At 41.0% G+C, this 21,375-nt stretch overlaps 2 protein-coding genes across 5 annotated transcripts in view; one reads left to right on the plus strand and one right to left on the minus strand.

The window, feature by feature from the left end:
- RTF2 (replication termination factor 2) overlaps nucleotides 1-21,375 on the minus strand; it is a 55,776-nt gene that overhangs the window by 14,321 nt on the left and 20,080 nt on the right. The gene's annotated exons all lie outside the window — the stretch shown is intronic.
- LOC309371767 (beta-1,3-galactosyl-O-glycosyl-glycoprotein beta-1,6-N-acetylglucosaminyltransferase 7-like) lies at nucleotides 4,171-20,936 on the plus strand. Of its 4 annotated transcripts, XM_081914709.1 has the most exons (6): nucleotides 4,171-4,557; nucleotides 9,589-9,752; nucleotides 10,182-10,315; nucleotides 11,515-12,553; nucleotides 14,025-14,120; nucleotides 15,122-20,936. In XM_081914709.1, exons 4-6 carry the CDS (start codon nucleotides 11,575-11,577, stop codon nucleotides 15,349-15,351), a joined length of 1,305 nt encoding a protein of 434 aa, XP_081770835.1. In that variant the 5' UTR covers nucleotides 4,171-4,557; nucleotides 9,589-9,752; nucleotides 10,182-10,315; nucleotides 11,515-11,574; the 3' UTR covers nucleotides 15,352-20,936. The 4 variants fall into 4 exon arrangements, with proteins under 4 accessions (XP_081770835.1, XP_081770837.1, XP_081770836.1 ...); XM_081914708.1 differs by lacking the exon at nucleotides 4,171-4,557 and having other exon boundaries at nucleotides 9,051-9,752; XM_081914711.1 differs by lacking the exons at nucleotides 4,171-4,557; nucleotides 14,025-14,120; nucleotides 15,122-20,936 and adding an exon at nucleotides 13,524-14,001 and having other exon boundaries at nucleotides 8,479-9,752.

A 21,375-nucleotide genomic window follows, 5' to 3' on the forward strand; every position in this document is an offset into this window, starting at 1 on the left:
GATTTCATCCTGTTTTGGCTTCTGAGAGAACCTGGGAAGCAGTTCAGTTCTCTTGGAATTACACAGAAGCCTGAGAATCCTGTTTTAAATGATGTAGGTTTCAAATATTGGATGGTGGTTGTTCAGATGAGAAGCATCTGAACAACCACCATCCATTCTTGTTCTGCACCATGCCCAATCATATATATGTTGCAGAGCATCTGGGGTGGGGTCAAGCAAACAATGGTTAAGGAAGGATATTGCGTTTACACATGACACCAAGCCACAGTTAAAATAAACCAAGGTTCATAAACCAACAACAAACTATGGATTCAGATTATGGTTTGCTGGCAAGAAACAAACCAAACAGTTATGCTGCTGGGCCATGTACACACGCAACACTGAGCAATGATTTAATAAATCACAGTGTCATAAACCATGGTTTAGCATTAGTTTGCATACAGGAATAGAGGTTCATGCTTGCATTGGAAGCACTGGATTATTTCCCCTTCTCCTCACTATGCATGCCCTAACAGATTTTTCCTATACATTAAGCCTTTTTTCAAGCATTAATGTAGTTAACTAAGACAGGTTGGAGTAATGTAACCATAACTATAAAGAAGGCTTTAAAGAATTATTTTTAAGGGCAATAAAGTCCATATGTTATTTACTCCGCTAGTGAAGACTAATCCTTGGAATAAGCAGCGAAAACCATTGTTGTGCCAACATAAACAAGGATGTTGCAAAAGAATGTTCAGGAAATAAGAGGCTTTTCAACAATTCATGGTTTTTGTGTAGTTGTGCTGTTTCTCCTTCCTGGAGTTGAAGGGAGTTCAGAGCAACTTTCACAGGGAAAGTTTTCTTTGGAAGAAAGAGGACTGGAGAGTTACTGTGTTTTTCTAATTTTTGTTTTCATTTATAAATAAAGAGGCTCACACACTGTGAGTAGCAGACTCATAGAACATGAACCTAAATTATTTACTTCTTCAAAACATCTATACCCCAGTCTTTAGCCAGAAAAGCTCTCAGAGTGGCTTACAAACCAATAAAAATAAAAACAAAAAAAAATCCTTCCGGTAGCACCTTAAAGACCAACTAAGTTAGTTCTTGGTATAAGCTTTCGTGTGCATGCACACTTCTTCAGATACGATATTCTTCAGGTATCTGAAGAAGTGTGCATGCACACAAAAGCTTATACCAAGAACTAACTTAGTTGGTCTTTAAGGTGCTACTGGAAGGAATTTTTTTTGTTTTGGGTATGGCAGACCAACACGGCAACCTATCTGTAACTCAATAAAAATAACATAGCCCCTGCCCCCACTCAAAGTCTAAAACCTAAGAAGACACGAAACAAAAGGAAGAAAGGGACAGGAAGAGGAAAACAAACTCACTCAGACATTTTAGTACCTCTCCTACTTATCCTGTAAGAAATAATATAATCCCTATATTCTGGAATAAGAAGGTTAATCAACCATATAAATGCAGCTGTTGTTCTATTATGCAATGTACAAAGGCTGTCCTCCTTCTATTCTTTGGAATAGGCTTGTCCTTGGTGAATAGTTGGGCTGCACTGTGTTTAAAGCCACTCTAACATATCTGCCGGTAAAGTGGGAAGGGATGAAACTGGTCTGCCCAGTCTGAGGGAGTTGAAAGAAGTGGGGTTGTCATTGGTTGGTGTGTGTGTGTGATATTTCATGTGCTAAAAGGTGAGGTTCTTTTGCAGGGGGTGGGGGTAGGTTCCATCTAACCTTGGGGAAGATGCAGCAGACACCATCACTTCCTAGTGCTCTCACCCATCTTCCCTACTCACAGAGGCAGTCAGTTTCCACTCTCCTGTGAAGAAGAGCAGCAGTACAGAGCAGCTCTGGAGTGTAATGGTATCAACTGGGCCCCCATGAGCCTTCCTGCTCCAACAGGAATAGCTGTATAAGACAACAGTTTCTAGCTAGTCTCTAGAGGGTCAGTGGTTCACCCTGAAAGGTCAACAACCTCTGGCTGCATTACAGCCAATTTCAGGAAGGTTAGGTCATCACCTGTTTCTGGAATCCTCAGTATCAGGCTGTGATAGAATGATCTTCCATGAATTTGTCCAGATCCCTTTTAAAGCCATCTAAATTGGTGGCTATCACCACATCCTGAGGATGTCAGGATAGACAGGCCATGCTGTGCTAGACGGGCAAATTGACTGGCCTTAAATAATGCAACTTCCTATGTTGCAGAAAACGTGCCATACTGTATATACTTGCAGTCCGCCATTCACCAAATGGCTCCAGGATGAGCGATAAAAAATATAACCACTAAAACAACCATAAAATAAAAACCAGAAAGCTAAGCGAAAACAAAAAGCAGAAGCACAGAACAACGCAGAAAGGAAAGTGCCCGCTCAACCCAAGAGCAGGGGCGGGGCGCTCCCCCCGCACTCCTCTTCCTCTGCCAGTGTCTGGGCTGTATTAACTAGGAAGTGTTTCCTTGATCAATTGTTCAAAAAAACATGCAAAGATGGTGCAAGGTACATCTCAGAGGAAAGCGCATTCCACAAGTTGGGGGCCAACAGAAAGAAGGCTGCCCCACATGCCCCCTTACCACAGAGGGAGGGCCACAAGTAGACTCAGATGTTTGCTATTGCAGCTTTGTTGCAGCTAGGGGATTTTCATGCTTTTTGAGAGGCAAAAGCCACAATGATATCTAGTTCGGTTCTACAGATGATGTTGCTATATTGTTTTATTATTAATTAAATATGTTGGCTGTTTTATGTTGCCCAGGGCAACCCATAGTGACTTGCAGTCAGCCAGCCAACCAACCAACCAACTGTTGCACTTGTGGCTCAAATCTCTTCTCTTTAATTGTGCTGCCCTAAAAGTTAATGTCTTGCGTAGCAGGGCCATAAATACAGAATACAATCTATGCAGGCCAGCAACTCTTCAAAGACAGAACAACGCATTTAGAATGTAGAATTGTCCAGTTCCAGTCATGATGAAAAAATATCTTTAAAATTAGTGGGGAAGGAAAATGGATAACGTCTCATCACAAATCCCAGTACTCATCAAAGGCAATGTATCTTAAGACTCAGGAGATGGTATCCAATTCATTCATTCCATTAGGACAAGGATTTACACTCAGAAAACAAAACATCCTCCTCCCTCGCCATTTCCTGTGCCCTCCCCAAATCTACTCCAGATGGTTGGGGAAAACTCTAGAACAGATTATGCAATAAAATGGCTGGTGATGGTTGATGGTGATTTAACTGGTTTATTGTAGCAAAAGCTTCTGTAGGCAAGAGCCTAAACCATACTTTATATCTTTGGAATTCATGATAAATAACTACTTTAGAATGTTAGTTGCCTTTAGCTTTTGTGGAAATAATTCTGCAGTCTCCTTTAAAAAAAATAATCATTAATCAAAATTTCAGTGTTACACGTGCACAATAGCACTTCTCTAAAATAACCTGAGTATTCCTGAAAGGCTCAATCTCACTGTGTGAAGGAAGCACTCTTCCAAAAAAGCACAATGATCAAGTGTTTAATGAAGCAGGAATGGTAGGGGATTAAATCAAAACCTTGCTGCCCCCAGACAGTTTATAGAAACAATTTCTGATTTTAGAACAGGGCTCAGTGCATGGCCCTAACAGCTGAACTGGGGAGAATGGGCACCCCGCTCCCACCTAATTGCATATGTGCTTTTCTAGGCAGCTAGGAATATGCACATAGAAATCCATTTCCATATGTGCATGGCTCCTCCTGATTGCATCCAAATGTCTACCCATATTATTATTATTATTATTAGAACAGCTTTAGTTAAAACTTAGAATTAGAACAAAGCTACAGAATTCTGCACAGAGACCATTTAAAATTTCTTTCCCCCCACTCCATGCGTCCTGCAGCTCTCAATTCATTATTTAAACTTCCAAACCAACCACTTAAATGAAACACAAAAGCCTTCACACATTAAGATGACGAAAGAAGTGAAATTATTTAGATTGGGAGGAAGGCACAAAGCCAGATTCCTCAGCCTGATTCATTATTTCTTCACTCCTCCCTGGTAGGCAAAAAAATCCTTACACTCCTCTCACATGCCTGTCATCAAGTGGAAAGTTTCAGCAACCGGAGAGTTAAAAAAAGAAAAAGAAAAGCACCAGATTTTTTCACATTGTTCACTGTACTCTGCTAGCAGCCTAGAGGTTAAAGCCATACCAAGACTATTTATAATCAACAGCAATGCTTTATCTACAGATCTCATGTAAAAAGACTGGTTTCACTGCCTTAAAAGGCTGTCTGAACAACAACAACAACAAAATCATCCAGAAAAACACAAGCTATTTTTAATTATGTCATCCAGAACATTATTGCTGCTGAATCCAAAAACACGGGACTTAAGTGGTTAAGGAAAACTAATCCTAAAATACAAACATTTCATGTTAATTATTAACTACTTTCATGTGATGGAAGGTCTCCACATGAGAAAGGGAAGGACTGCATGAGAAAGGGAAGTCTGAATCTCCCTGAAGGGCAATGGATCCTGAGAATTTTCTCTCTCATTTCTCAAATTTGGCTTCAAACAGCCTGCCTTTTCCAGCAGAGGGTGAGTTTATTATTTCTAAACTTTATGGTGTTTTAAAAAAAATTTAAATTACAACCTGCTTCAAAATCAGGGTCACTTACAGTGCAATCCAATATCTGCTTACTCTTGAACTTAACAGGACTTACCTCTGAGTAGACATAAGTATATAGAATTTTACTGGGGGAGGGTGGAGATTCACACCTGTCTATTACCCATTTATTTTCTGCCAAACCATTTTCTTGAATAAATGTGCCAATCTCTTTCTTAGTAGGTATTGAGCTAAAACCAAACAACTAAAACTGGAGAACGGGCTCTTTTGGTTCACTTAAAAATCGAAATCCTTGTGAGTCAGCCAATTTCCACCCCTACCATAAACAATCCCATGTCAGTCTCCTCCTCTAACTCCTGAGATTAGCATTTTTGGAACACAATTTTAAACAGTTAATCCTTGTTTGCGAATAAACATGTTGAACAAGGGAAAACAGAATATCTATCTAGTGTTACATATATAGCATTACAGCTGTTGGTTTCTAGTTGACAGTAATATTTCACTGCAGTTCCTGGAGTTTAAAAAGAGAAAAGATTTCATCTGAAAAACGAAAGGAAGGGACAATAAAAGTGGCCATCACTTGTACTGGTTAAGTGTGTTCAGATTCTGTTGAATTCGGAGAGCTCACCCACGGCTCCTATTCTTAAACATCTTTTAGGGAAGGAGAAGGTGGTGGTCTGTTTTGGTGGTCTGCAGGAAGGAGCAATCAAACGATATGCCCCAGGGTTAGGCCATTCAGACCACCACATTACTGTTGCTTTTAACTCTCCCCACCCAACAAACTCCAGCCTGAATCTGGCAGCAAGTCTTCCTCTGTGGTGTGCGGCTCTCTCAAGCATGTGGTTTAATTTGTGGAGGAAACTGATGTGTGGAAGATACTGTCTTGGGACAGACAGCTAGACCCGATGCCCTTCTGGTCTATCCAAGCTTTATGATTTATGTTTTGTGGGCAAGGCAGTTTATCATATTCATGAAGCTATGGCTATGCTATGTGTTCTACAAAATATGCAAAGCCAGGATTTTTGAGCACTGGACATTAAAAAGTTGCTCACCCTGAGCTATTCCAGAATCGTGGCGCAGTGTTAGTGCTACTTCGCATGCAGCAAACAGTATGAAATCTTCAGCACATGCCTTTTATTGTGTACATGGATGCTGGAAACTTGCCACAAGCCATGGTTTCTCAATGCACCTAACATGGGCTCAGATGAAATGATGAACTATGGTTTGGCAACTTAGGATCACATCTGTGGGCCTGTGATATGGGGTGGGAAATTTCCTGAGGGGAAATTCGTGCTTTATTTTTCTGTGGAAAAATAATCAGTTATGTATGTTCACTAGTAACAATGAATAGGTACCTAACTGCAAATAAAATAGGAGGGAAGTGTGGCAATTTCCAAGTTGTTATTAATGCTTTTCAAGTGATTATTTCAAGCAAGTAAGTGAGTCTGTGCATCAACCACAATTCTTTGGGTTCCTAATTTTGTGTCAACAGTTTTCAATACCTTTACTTTTTTCTTGTTAAATGCAAACAACACAAGTACATGCTGCTATCTTTAAAAGTTTACAAGTATTCCAGTAAAAATTTCTACATACTAGAACATTCGAACCACATTAAGTGCTCCCATACTTTGATTAGCAAACGCAAACTTAAAATTTTATTTTATTTTATTTTATTGCAAACTGTGATTTGGAGGCGAGGCACTATCAACGATTTGACATAACACTGGCCAAAGAGGTTTAAAAAAAGAAAGAAGAAAAAACTATTGAAAGGGGAGCCTGTGTGAGAGACTGTGCACCAAACCATGGTTTGGCATTATGTCTGAACTGAGCCACTGTGTACATGCTGTGAACTATATGCAACAAAAGGCAAGTGACAATCTACACATGAAATTTCACACAATGTACTTAGGGAAAACACAATGTGAGAACTAATCCCGAGACTCATAATGCATACTTTAAGAAGTGGAAAAGGAATCTGGATATGGTGAAGATCTATCATTGACAGAGCTACAGATTGTATGAGTCTCACAACAGCTTCCATCTAGCACAGTAATGTTTACTTTGAATGACAGTAGCTCTTCAAAAACAGTTGAAGTAGTTATCTGAAACCCTGAAGTGAAAGCGCTGATGAATGAACCAGTGACCGAGGGCATACAATGCACAGGCTTGACCACTGAGCTTTGGCCCCCTCCTCATTAAACATTAATACACGCATCACCATTACAAAATCACTTTTCTCAAGCTTGCAGCAGTTAGTAAAAAAGGAATGGCTGTACTTTACTCAGGGTCTGTAAAGGTTTACTTCCAAGTACCTCTATCTGCTCCAATTCCGTCAGCAGCTCTGTTGTTTGTGCCTTCGCAGTACAAATTGAACACAGGCACCATTCTATAATCCTATGAGATTCGGCCCACAAATCCCTCTAAATAGCTAATAAGGAAACGGAAGTCTCAAAATATGCTTCAATTGTATACTCAAAAAAGGAAAACACTCTTTGATAGTAGTGAAGTTTCTACAACATGATAATCAGAGATTGAAAAACAGAGTAAAGATGGTGGATATTGCAAAACTCTAGGTCAGGGGCGCCCAACAGGTGGATCACGATCTACCGGTCAATCACGGGGTGTCTCTGGTCGATCCTGGACATTCTTGGGACCCCGATGGCCCCCCCCAAAGAAAAGCTCAACAACTTTGGCTCATCCTCCCCCCAAATAGCCCAACAACTTTGATGGGTAGATCACTGCCAGTTTTTTTATAGTGGGAGTAGATCGCAGTCTCTTGGAAGTTGGACGTGCCTGCTCTAGGTGAAATCTGATAGATAATCCCTCCACCACCTTACATCTATTGCTGGTGAAATGTTGTCTCTATTTTCCATATGATTTCGGGGATACCTTTAATTATGTATGCATTGTTTCATTTTCTAGAAGTTAACCATCATGTTTCTGTTCCCCCTCCTCTTTGGATCCAGCACAGGAATCATCCTCTTTATCAATTAGACGGTTTAAAATTCTGTGTTATCTGTGTTAAGAGCATTACAGCAAAAAAAAAGAGCTTCCTTTGTATATATACAGATTTATGCAACTAAGTTATACTCAGAGTATTTGTGCAATGATTTCAGAGAGTCTAGTCTGAATAGCACTTTTATAAGCCTAACACATTTATTATGACATTAGCTTGCATGGACTTCTGTCTGTGGTGGTCCATGAAAGCTACGTTGTAATAAATTTGGTGCACTTTAAGGTGCACTGAAATAACTTGTAAAGAAAAACTAAATGGCATTATTAATTCCCTTTATATCCTCCCTAAAGAGTCCAGGGTGGCAAACACACAAGCGACAAAACAACTAAAATATTTAAAACAATTCCAGTACTAGGAAAAGTCTGTACTAAAAAGACTTGTTGAAAGAGGAGGGCCTTCTGTAGGTACTGAAAAGATAACAATGAGGACACCTAATATTTAACCGGAAGGAATTCCAAAGGGTTGGTACCACCATACTAAAGGCCTGATTCCTATATTGTGTGGAGACCACCTGATAAGATGGTACCTGCAGGAAGCCTTCACCTGCAATGATCAGCGACTGGATATATAATGGGTGTGAGACAATCAGGAAAAGCCACTCAAAGAGGAACATAAAAAGAAGGAGGAGCTTATAAGAAGGGCCAGGAAAACTATGGCAGGATACACAATGCCACACCATGGCAGCCTCAGAAAACTGTCACAACATGCAGCCTCAGAAAAAAATTCTAGTGCAAATGCACGGCAACCCAAATGTACTGACACTAAAGCATCAGTGCTGCTAGGGCCATTTCCTCTTTTGCTTCATTCTGAATTGCTGGTGACATATTATTAGGACAATGTTGTTTTCCTAGCATCTCTACTCAAAAGAACAAAACCTTTACTTTGAAATATCTGCAGAACAGAGACACCGGCAGGTGGAGAAGAGTCTTTAGCAATCTGTTTTTGATGCTGTTGCTCGGGCAGTAATACTTTGTGTTCGAAACAGTGGCATGGCAAGCAGGGAAGAACAATACGATACGATATATTTATTGTCATTGTCCCATACAGAACAATGAAACTGAAAAATCTACATATGACATTCAAAAACTCCTAAAACCTCTGAAACCCCGTTTTAAAATGCAATATACTCCTAGAGAGACTCCTTATACTGCGTTTAGCATCCCTATTTCCATCTGTGAAATGCTGTAGCGTGATGTCCTGGTGACACTTCCTGTCAAACGTGTCTGGAGTCACATTTTGTGTGTCCTGCCACAGCCTGACCTTGAATACAGCCGCTGCTGGCTCTCCTCCTACCTAGCCTCTTATAGCAGGGAAATGTCAGTTCCAAATGCAAGTGGCTTCAATCTGTCTCGGTAGGCAGGGTGGATCTTACGGATGCAAATTGCTTTTCAGAGATGTTTACATGTGCAGAGGCTTTTAAAGCCTTTAGTGAACTGTAGGAACTTGCTGACCCCCAATGCTCTGCTCACGCACTTCCCGGTGGCAGTGTTGTTACAACATCAGCCGTAGGTCTGCCTAATCCAGAGCGATTTTCTACTCCCTTTTTAAAAAAATCGCTCATCCACCGTAGCACAGCCTTTTTGGCTCTGTGACACAGCCAGCGCTTCCCTACTGTAACACCCCTTAAACACACTCATAACCCTCACAACAGGGTACATAATGTCCATTATGCTAATCTATTCTTGGCTCTGTTAGTCACTTGGCAGCAGACTGCAATCTCAGAGCAAGCGTGATTCTGTTTTGCTGAGAAAACTTTGCGCCCACCTTTCAAAGAGTCCCTCCTCCTCCCCCTCCTCCCCCCCTTCCTCACATCATCCAAAACCTGATGCGAGAACTGAACCTTTGCAGATTCAGTGGACGCATGAGGCTTGCATTAAGAATACGCCGGACTGCTTCCATGTGTATGTTTACACAGTAAGCCAATCCCCTATGAACCTCCAAGCAAACGCTATTCTGCTGGGACTACTATTCCTGATGTTTTTCTTAGGCCCGCACAGGCAGCACCGCAGAAGAGCAGTGTGACTAAGGCAGAGACAGGAGTAAGCAGCAAAATGGATGCATCTTCCATCTAGCACTACACAGAAAGGATTTCATCAGCACAATGAATTGGGGGAAAGGACACTCTTCTGACTTGAAGACCAGGATAGACTGGTAAGGAAAATGAGCTGCATTTCTTCTGTGAGTGCCTTCAGAATGTGTTTCATTTTTGTTTTGCTTTGCATGTTGTCCCTTGAAAGCTTGCAGTCAGAATATGTATGCAGGTTGAATAAGTATAACTGATTAAAACTAAAGCTTAGATATTACAAAAAAACACACAACACCAGCTAAATAAAAAAATATAATCTAAAGATTTTGCTGTGCTGGCTGTTGATCAGATAGGAGGAATTCAAATTATCATCAGTGCTGAACAAAATAACAATGACATGATATTTTTGATTCTACATATTGGCATTATTTCTACTGAATAAAGTTTTCAAACCTGGAAAAACATGGTGAAATCCATACTGCCTGACCGCCTATTTAGGGTCACAAAGCATTTCAACGGACTGCTCCTTCTGCTAAATATTTTTTCCCCTCTAGTACTGCATATATCCAGCATCTAAGAGTTCAAGGACAGAGACTTGACTTCTGAGCTGCAAGAAAACATACCACTGTGCTGAAAGGCATAGGATGTGACAACGAAGTCAAGTTTGTGTAAGGCCACGTTCAGAAAGGTAAACATGTGAAATAGTAAACAATTTTGCTAAAATAGGTCTGGAAGCATCAAACTTACATAGTACAGCAAGGCAAAATAATGTTGCTACGGTTAGAATGCTTTACCTAGGAGAACACTGAAGTGTGTTAAACACACTGTTTTTCATTTTATAAACTGCATTCATCAAAAGCACGCTTAGTGCTAATAAAATGTAAATAATAAAAGTGTTTTAATTCAAACTTTGTTACAACAGTGGCAACAGTGTGGCCTTTTCTGCAGTGACAAATTGCTGTAAAAATGGTAATGTATTGGTTGTATTACTAGAACAGAAGATCCCTACTCTTCTTGGAGAAAAACCCATTTAAGTAAAGGGATAGTGAATCATATATATCAGGCACGTCCAGCTTTCAAGAGACTGCGATCTACTCTCAGTATAAAAAAACTGGCAGTGATATACCCATTGTTATTGCCAAGAGTTTTTGAGCTTTTTTGGGGGGGGACTAACCAAAGTTGTTGAGCTTTTGGGGGGGTTAATTAGTCCCGCGATCGACCAGGAACACCCCTGCGATCGAAGGGTTGGACATGCCTGATATATATGATGGCATGCATGCTAAACAAAAAATATAAATCACTGCCAGGATCCAGACAATTGTCCATCTAGACCCACATAAGTAACAGGACTTTGCATTGTGTCTCTCAAGCCAGCAACTATGCTCCCACCCCTCAAAATACTGAACGGTAAATCCAGGGAAGTTGCAAAAGCAATTGCACAAAGGGCAGGCGGGGAGGGGGTGTGGATACAAAAAAATAATAATTAACAAATTAAAAGAGCTAGATGCAACTAAATAGCTCTTTGGATCCTGGTTTTAAAGGATGAGACATTGCATTTTTTCTCAGACTTAAACCTTGTCTCCACGCTTCCAGGAACAAGGTATATTCAACCTAAAGAAACTGCAGAATTGCTGAGCTGATATCAATAGAATGGATTTGGTAAAAACCACACCTGCCACCATCATGTCTGGTTTTACCAGGAACAAAAACTGAAAATTGCTTCAACAAAAACCTACAGCCAACTGCAGAAGCTTACGCCACAATTAAGCCTGTCTTTCAGGAAACAAAATTTTCACCACAAGTTCAGTCCTGGTTGCCTCTAACAGAATGAACACATCATCAGGGTGAAGGTAACAAAACACTAATTTTCCTTTCTCCCCCTCACAGGTACAACTGAGCGCTGTTTCACTGAACAATGGTAAGAACAAAACAACTGGAGAGCAAAAGATGAACCTACTTGAGACAGCAAAATCAGGCTTTTTTATATGCATTGTGGGTTGCATTATCATCTGTGCTTTCGTCTACGTAAGGAATACAATCCCCAAGGAAGGCGATGAGCAAAAATTCCTCCCAGAATTAGCAGAGTGTGGCGATTACCCCGATGAGCTTTGCTCGGCCCTCTTTGATGGGAAAGCTGCTGCTCCTCAAATTGGCCACTTGTGCCAGCAGGTTATCCGCAGGCAAGAAATGTCTACCTGCATACAGACGCCTTGCAACTGCTCGACACTTCAGAAGAGACTTCACTTCATTACAAGTCCTCTGTCAGAAGAAGAAGGCAACTTCTCCTTCGCGTACATCATCACTATTCACAAGGAGCTGGACATGTTTATAAAATTACTCAGAGCCATTTATGTGCCTCAGAATGTTTACTGTATACACATTGACAAAAAATCATCAAAGGATTACAAGTCGGCTGTGCAAACCCTGGTTAACTGCTTTGAAAATATTTTTATCGCTTCGAGGACAGAGAATGTTGTCTATGCAGGATTTTCCAGATTACAAGCCGATATCAACTGTATGAAGGACTTGATTCATTCAAAAAATCAATGGAATTATGTTATTAATCTTTGTGGCCAGGATTATCCCATCAAAACTAATAAGGAACTTATGCAGTACATCAAAAGCAAATGGAATGGTAAAAATATGACCCCAGGAATTGTTCAACCGCCTCATATGAAATACCGGACACATGTGAGTTACAAAGAATATGTGCATTCAGAAAAATCTTATGTGTATCCAACGAAGAATGTGAAAAGTGAACCTCCCCATAATTTGACTATTTATTTTGGGGGTGCCTACTATGTACTCACAAGAGAATTTGTAGAGTTTATACTGACTGATACACGTGCAAGAGATTTGCTTGAATGGTCAAGGGATACCTATAGTCCGGATGAGCACTACTGGGTCACCCTCAACCGCCTACCAGGTAAGCAGCTATTTATACTGAACACTGTTTCCAAGCCTTGAATATTCAAGTCCAGGAGCCAGTGAGTTCAGCTTCCCTAAGCCATTTCCCCATCATCTGACCCTTTCAGTATTGAGCAAATATTAAACCAACAGTTTTCAGCGCTGAAATGTGATGTCAACTTGCCAGGTACGAAATGGAAAAAATATATATCCTGATTTTTAAGGGGCTTTTCCTGACTCCACACAACCCATTGGTTGTTGTTCTTGTGTTTTTTGTTTTTATAAAAAACTATAGGCAGGAAAAGCAGATTTTTTTTTCAATCCTTAGGACCTATCTGAATGTATATTTTAAAAATAGAAATCAGGCCTCTTCTACCTTTAAACAGAAAAACAACACCGTAAAACCACTCGGTATTGATATAGGGTCTACTAATTCCACAAACTGTTGCGATACTAGGTGTTCTAGGCAATGTTTATAACAGGAATAAGGAGGAACTAGATCCAGATGATAGGCCAAGTTTCAGCACAATGGTGACAGGCAACCAATTTTTTGCCCATGTGGTTTGAAAATAAATTCTTTCTCCAAAGGCTTATGAACTGAGTGTTGAGGCTTGCAAAGCACCACACCCAGCACTATGCAAGTACTGGGTGTCAGCTGACTGGTGGTGCCCATAAACCGTCTGTGTCACATAGGCCAACGGGTGTAGAAAGTATGGGCATGGCCTTTGACAAAACTGCTCACAGGCTAAATGGGGAGGCCCAAACCTTGGTTAAGTGGGACACCCCCTTTCTAGGTTGGTGGAATTGTCCCATATGAGGGTCCGCAGTCGTAGATTTAGAAGTATGAGCATGAGACTGGAGACTGGAATTAAAGGTCTACTCATGCAAGCTCTCTCAACAGAATCTCCTATCTGCCTGCAGAAATAGCAGTAGAATTCATTCTAGTAGTATCTACAGCCTTCTAAGCTCTCTTTCCTTCTTTTCCTTAGAGAGCTCCTGGCAGGCTGCTCCTTGCAAGCAATGGGGAATTATAAAGGGTGTTATGCCACAGTCCTATGCTGAAGCAGTTTCCCTACATCAGGCACGATCCCCTACATCAGGCACGATCACATCTTTCTGGAACATGTGGTGCTCTAATGGAGAATAATTGGCACCCCTGAACCATGCAAGTTCATATTGGGCAGAATTTTTCAGAGGCCTCTCCAGATGTTGGGACTTGCATCACTGAATTTTGACATAGCGATGAAGGACTCCTGCACTACCACCACCTTTCAGAACAAAACGCAGTGCTTTTCTAAAGAGAGCTATGATTGCTGAATATTTAGTGTAAATCAAGGGATGAGGAAATATTGGAACTGCAAATAGAAGAGGAACCCCCAGTCCAGAAAAGCTCGGGATTGCTAGCCACCCCTTGGGAGTAACAATACTGAGAGGTGGCCTATGAATTCAAACAAAATAACAGCTAATGTTGCTTTCAATTTGGTTGTTAGATGCTCCAGGTGCAACACCAGATGCACAGTGGGAAGGAAACATACGTGCTATCAAGTGGAGAGATCAAGAAGGGAAAAGCCACAACGGTTGCAAAGGTAAATATAATAAACTGCACACAGCACACATCCCCTGGGACAGCCATCTGCCAAACACAAAGAAAGCACAACTTCCATGCATTTGGAAACCTGCAAGTTGAGCAGCAGACTCCCCACTGAGGAAATGGAGGCTGTACAGCAACAGAGCTGATAAAACTACAGCCGGTGAAGGGATGAGTTGCTTTTACTGGATAGCTGTAGCTACTTTCCTGTAATTGGTTTCCAATACGTACCTCAATATTAATTCACAAAGCATTTTTTAAAAAGCAACATGCACTGACATATGTAGGAACAGATATAATGGGCTGAGAATCCAGTAGCAATTTTACAGCAATGTGTTTATTTATATCCCCCAGCTTTCAGTGATGGAGCTCAGGGTAGCATACACGATCATCACCCCCTCAGTTTATCATCACAACTCACCTCAAGTGAGCTTCATGGCTGGGTGGGGATTTTAACCTGGGTCCCATTCCTAATCTGACAAACTAACCTTAATACAGTACCAAACTTATTTAGCTTGCACCTAAGAAACACATGGTTTGTGAATAAGAAAAAGGGTTCATTTATTCCTTAAAGGTCTGCATTAATTTTGAAACAGATCTGGATGCATTTATGATGGATACTGCACGTCTAAGAAGTCCCATCCTTTGTTGATCATGTTCAGAGAGATAGTATTTGTGCAGGATCAAAAGCAAATGTGGTGTTAAAAAAAAAAAAGAATCCTAGGGTTTAGTGCAGGCATAAGGCAAACTCGGCCCTCCAGATGTTTTGGCACTACAACTACCATCATCCATAGCTAACAGGACCAGTGCTGAGGGATGATGGGAATTATAGTCCCAAAACATCTGGAGGGCCGAGTTTGCCTATGCCTGGTTTAATGGGACCTTGCTTAAACAACAGAACTGCCTTTCCCCACCTCTAATGTAAAATGTCCACCACATATTTCCCTTTCTGTGTTGCATGCAATCTGGGGTTGTCAATTTGCTATTTCGCTTTTGCAGGCCATTATGTCAGAGACATTTGTGTGTATGGTCTTGGGGACTTAAAGTGGATCCATGAGTCTCCCTACTTGTTCGCCAACAAATTTGAGCCGGCAACCTATCCACTTGTGATGGAATGCATGGAGAGGCATTATAGGCGTAAGGTACTCCAGCAGGCTGAAGTCCCACTGGAAGCACACTGGTATTTGCAAGAACATACATTTCAACGTGAAGCAGAACAACTGAAATAACCATTGCAAATATTTGGAGGACAAAGAAGAAGAAAAGAAAAAGAAGAAGAAAAAGTATACATTCCAAAGCACATATCAGTTATGGAATCTGTGCAATACAGTAGCATGTTCTATCTCTGAGGGCGTAAAAACGGAAAACATCTTTTAACAGAAAGAAGAGACAATGTGTTCTGAATCCAGTGACTTTACCAATACTGATTTCTCCAGACTACTATCACCATCCCAAAATAGGGCAGCAATGTTAATCAACACTGTGTTCAATTAAATATTCCTTTGATGAAAATCAAGGAACAAAAATTTTAAATGTTCAGCAGTATTTCAATACAAGCACCACCACCAGCGGTAGCTTCTGGAAGGCACACAGCAGGGACCTCCACAGCAGAAGGCTCTCCCTGACAAATTTGCACCTCATCCAGCAGTGCTGCTCAAGGGATTAGGACTGCCCTGAATTTGCCCCCACTCCTCAAAAAATCAAGTTGCACATTAACTAGAGAAGCAGCCAGTGTATATACAGTCTACCACCATCCTGCAACTAAGTGAAGAATCTGTGGTAAAAGCTGAAATTCAGTGCACCATATGCCTTGATTCAGACGGAAGGACGAATTAAGCCCGTTTACTGAAAAGAAAGCGGCAGTGAAGGAACAGATGGCACTGAACAAAGACATTCAATTATTTCAATTGAATGCCAGACATTATATATGTTTTGAACTGAAAGTTTACAAGAAGGCTTACAGGGAGAAGGTAATTTTATAAACTATTAATTTAATTATTGCCTAAGATTTTGAAACCAAATTTAATTATAACTGTGTGATGGCTGCAAGTTTTCTAATGTCAGGTAAAAAAAACCCCTGTACTAAATGAATGGATCTGTTTTTGTTTGCGTGTGTGCTTGTGGTTTTCAGGACAGAGATTTGTATCTGAATGCTTGTTGTTGTTGTTTTAATTTAAGATGAACATGTTAGAACAGGGATGGTCAACAGAAGGCCCAAAGGTCAGATACAAGGCCCAAAGGTCACAAAACAATTTTTTTTTTTACTGTTAATAAAAGTGTGTGAAAAAGTGACCTATTGTTTCACTTGTAAGAGAAAGGGAGATTATTTTTGAAGCACTGAAAAACAGTTTATTTCCACACTTTAATGTTTTACCTCTCTGAATTTTATATAATAAAATGCTCTAGCAATGCAGGTGGTGCATGTGCTCCATAACTGACTGCTCACAAGCCACTGAGTAAAGCATTACCAGCTATGAACGAATCTCAACAGGTCACAATATATTGTTGCAAAGGTTGTGTGCCACCCCCAGAATCTGCCGAGCAGCAGCAGGATTCTAGGGGGTTCTGGCTGCTTACCCAGGGTCATGTTTCCGCTGGGAATCAACACACAGCAGAGACTCTCATGTCTTTAATAAATATGGTTTATCAACGCATATTTACACCTGTCTCTACTTTGGAGAGAGGTCAGAGCAATACATCTCAAGAAGGAACTCCTCCCCACAGCAGTGCCGCATCTGATTCCAAGACATCTCTATGCCTCTGTGCCACATTGAGTTCTCCCTACTTCCTCCTCCTTGTTCCCCGAACACCTCTTGCCAAGCAATTCCTCCCCTTCTGCCTGTTATGCCAAGCCTAGTTTTAAAAGGTGACATTTTCCCTGTAACCCACACCCTTGCTCAGCGTAACCTTGGGAACCTCTGGATTTCTCTGTGGTGAGCCATTAGAACCTTTTGTCATGCTCATGGCCTCTATTCTGTGAACCTGCCCTGAGATCTTTTGATGGAGGCGGTGTATAAATTTAACAGATAAAAATAAATAAATATCCGAGGTGAGGCCCTGGCCTGGAAAAGAAGCTTAGCCTATATTTTTTCTGCTGGCCTGACATCTTCCCTTCAATGCTCCAAATATTATCTATATTCTACCATTTTACTAATTTCTAACATTCACTAACTCTAGATCTGTAACAATGTATTTCTAACCACCACCACCCGGCTTTCCCCCCTTCCCCAAGAATACAGATGGTGGCCCACTGTTTAAGCACGCTTAACTCTGTGCTGGATAGAGGTTCAAAAATTGATAAACCCTCTGCCACCTGCAATCTCAAGTGTTGCAAGTCTATTCTACCATCTCACTCTGCTGAAGCTAGCTGACTGCTAGTTTTATTGTCCTTATATTTTAAGCAGAAGATGAAAAGTTTGGAAACGAGCCTAAAAATACATTATTTAACAAAGAAGGCTCAGAAAAAAGATTATTCAAACATTTTAACCCCATTGTTGCCATAAGTGTTTCACAAAAACTTGCTTATAAGTGGGGGGGGGAATCCTATGATGAGGCAGACAGGCTTCATTTTAGGTGTGAACCAAGTCTTGTGTCAATGGAAGCAAACACTTGTCCCTTTTAGATCTACCTTCCTATCCGCCTCAGCCCTAATTCAGACTTGCAAGCTGAACATGCAAATTATATTTATTGGGAACTGCTGAAAGCTGAACTGCAAAGCTGTTTTATACACATGGTGTAGGATGAGAGAAAGGAATCTGGATGTGACTCAGAAGCCAGATAATTTCTACTAACGCTGCACATGATCACTGCCGTAATGATGGGCAAAAAGAAATATATATGCCAGACAAACATTTTGCTTTCAGCCACTTAACAGAGTGCTCATAAACAGCATCTAGAAAAATAAAAAGCAGCCACAGGAAGGATGCGCCTCACCCAACATCTCTACACAATCATAAAACACTGACTTTGGAAATAGAGCTTTTTGTTTGCAGGACTCCACTGCTAGTCCTAGTTTGCAGTGAAAACCCTTGTTCCCTGAAAGCTACAGAGCAAAGCCAACAGAGCCCAATTCCTACCTCTGCTCAACAAGCTGAAAAGGTTGTTTGGCAAGGTGGCAGCAGCAGTTTTCTCAGACATGCTCCCTTTCCCCTCACCATCCCAGAAACAACGGCTACATTCACCATAGGGATCCAGGTCAACGGCCTAGATTAGCTGCTAGTTACAACAGAACATATATATATTCAGCAGCCAAAATAGCATAAAAGGGAAAGTGTCTTATGTTCTACCTCCACAAGGAAACCAGAGACCGAGAATTACAGTGAATTCCGAGGTTTCTTAGAAGCATGCCATCATTTTGCGCTTTGACAAATGCTCCTTTCCAGTTGAACACGGAAGGCTTTAGGAGTTATGAACGCCTTCAGCTATGTATACAATAGCGAGGCTTGTTCCTCTTTTATAGGTAGAGAATCTAAGCCACAGAAAAGCAGACCGTAGCAACATACTGTTCTACTGGGTTTCTTACACGGCTTCAAAAAGGTCTCACTGTTACCAGCCAGCTAGTGGGGGTGACACCAAGTCTACTGTGCGGCAGCCAAATGAAGGTCCCACCACCACAGTGAAAAAGTAGCCAGGCCTCCTACTGCTTTGACCTGCAGCTTAAGCAGAAAGTCATCAGAACAAGCCATTAAACATTTTCCCACAACCACGAGAATTTTCTTTGGCAGTGGAGTTTATTTTAAATAACCTCTAACCTCAGGACCAGTCATTTGCTCTGCTATTTATTTGGGAAACTAACCCCCATGTCCCTAGCTCTCTCAAGTATTTTTTTTTAAAAGATAACATTAAAAAAAAACCCCCACACATATCAGGATATGAATCTTATATGCTTCATATCTTGTAGAGAATCATTGACGTACCACACTTACTTCAAGGTGGGGGGTGGAATGGATATTTTGACTAGATTTAAGCTATAGAAACTGGCAGAAAGCTGTGACTGCAGGTGGGGATTTTTCTCACGCACATCAGTAATTTGAAATTAGCTTTTTAAACAAACCACTGTAATGCTTCAGTTATGTTTCTCTTTTCAAAAGGGTGTTCAAGCAAGGGACCATAATGCTGGCTTTCTTGTGGGAACCAGCACTGGATCATGAATCGTAGAATTGTAGAGTTGAAAGGGACCCCACAAGTCATCTAGCCCAACCCCCTGCAATGCAGGAGTCTCAACATGACAGATGACCACCCAACCTGCTTAAAAAGCTCCAAGGAAGGAGAGTCCAACACCTCTTGTGGGAGTCTGTTCCACTGTCGAACAGCTCCGCAATGCTAAGTTTTAGAATCAAGGTCGAGAACAGAGAAAAATCAAAGGAAAGCCACTGAAACACTAGTTAGGACACTAGCAAAGTGTCCATCAGTGTGATGGGCTGTATTTATTTTCTGAATTGAGTAACTGGATGTCCTGTAGTAGTAGTAGTAGTAATAAAATTTATTTATACCCCGCCCATCTGGCTGGGTTTCCCCAGCCACTCTGGGCGGCTTCCAACAAAGTATTAAAATACAGTGGTCTGTTAAACATTAAAAGCTTCCCTAAATAGGGCTGCCTTCAGATGTCTTCTAAAAGTCTGGTGGTAGTTCTTCTCTTTAACATCTGGGGGGAGGGCGTTCCACAGGGGGGTGCCCCTACCAAGAAGGCCCTCTACCTGGTTCCCTGTAACTTGGCTTCTCGCAGTGAGGGAACCGCCAGAAGGCCCTCGGCGCTGGACCTCAGTGTCCGGGCAGAACGATGGGGGTGGAAACGCTCCTTCAGGTATACTGGACCGAGGCCGTTTAATGGTAATCTGGGGCAGGATCCCAGCTTTTCATGATTCCACCCCCTTATAAAAATGAACGCCTCTTCTGTAGGAAAGAACAAAGGAGTTGCAACTGAGAAGTAGTGAGTGAAATAACCAAGTAGTGAGTGGAGAGAGGTTACAGGCATAGGTGGGAAATTGAGTGGGACCTGTCCAATGTCAGGGGAAAGGGAGCACATTTTACCTTTTTGTTTTCCCCAACGGTAGCGCCCAAAACTTTATCAGTGGGAGGCATTAACTTATGTGGAAGAAGGCAACAGAGTGCTATGAAGGATCCCCCTACCAAGAGCTTTTTAATGGTGGAAACCCATGTATGGATGCATCCCTTCCAAAGGAACCAAGCACCAGAAACCCAGGGCAACTAAGATGCACATCAGTGAACCAGATATTGTACTGTACATACATTTGATATTCAACACCATTGGCAAGAATGTGGTGAGCAGTAGGCCAGCAATTCCAATTACCTTTTGCCACTTTTTGTTGGTGCTACAGGGACTGTGAAACCCAGTTACAGAATAAAATAAGAAATGCAGCAAGGAATAAACGCCTTCACCTTCCAATTACTGAGCCTTTTGAGCATATTGCCTTCATGAAGGCAAGTGAGACAGCTAAAGAAACATAACATGAAAGCAAAGATTCTCACCACAGCCACAAGAAACAGGATTCCAAGGAGATCATGTGACCATGGCTATTACAGCCCTCTTGTTAAAATTCAAAAATTCTGTAAATTGTTATTTAAATCAAGAGAAACAAATGTGGATCCCAGTGGCATCCAAGTGTATGAATCAAAACCTCCAATTCACAAAAGTTTGATTTAAGAACTGATTTAAAAAATCAGAACAGTCTACATTTAGCTTGGGTCAACTGCTCTGTTAAGAAGATAATATACTTGAACAAAACATTGAACTTAATTACTTCCAAGTAGGCATGTATTGGATAGCACTGCTAGTGTTGTGAATATATATTTTTTGAAAGAACAAATATTTAATGAGATTTAAAATAGTTGATGTCATAAACGTGTGATCAGCTTTACTGTATGCACCTTATCGATTCCAGATGGACTACTATACAGATTGCAAGCAACTTATCATATCCATTGCTGTTTACTAGGGTTGTGCTGTTCACTTAATTATCCTAGCTGCCTGTTACAGCAATATGATTATGTGAAAGGGAACAGCATGATGCATGACAGCCAACAAATTAATTCCATGTATAACAAAAGACTTTGCACAATTTCTTTTTAAAGTCATAGCACGTATGTAATAGCTGTTATCACCAAGTTCAGTATATCTGTACAGAGATTCAAATATTGCACCATCTCAAATGAGGAAAAATTTCTTGTCTGAACGTCTTGTATTTGTTTTTGTTTTTTTACCTAGGCATTTGGTTAAATGTGACATTTTAATT

This window comes from Podarcis melisellensis, assembly GCF_964234715.1.
Source record: "Podarcis melisellensis genome assembly, chromosome: 6".
NCBI lineage: Eukaryota > Metazoa > Chordata > Lepidosauria > Squamata > Lacertidae > Podarcis > Podarcis melisellensis.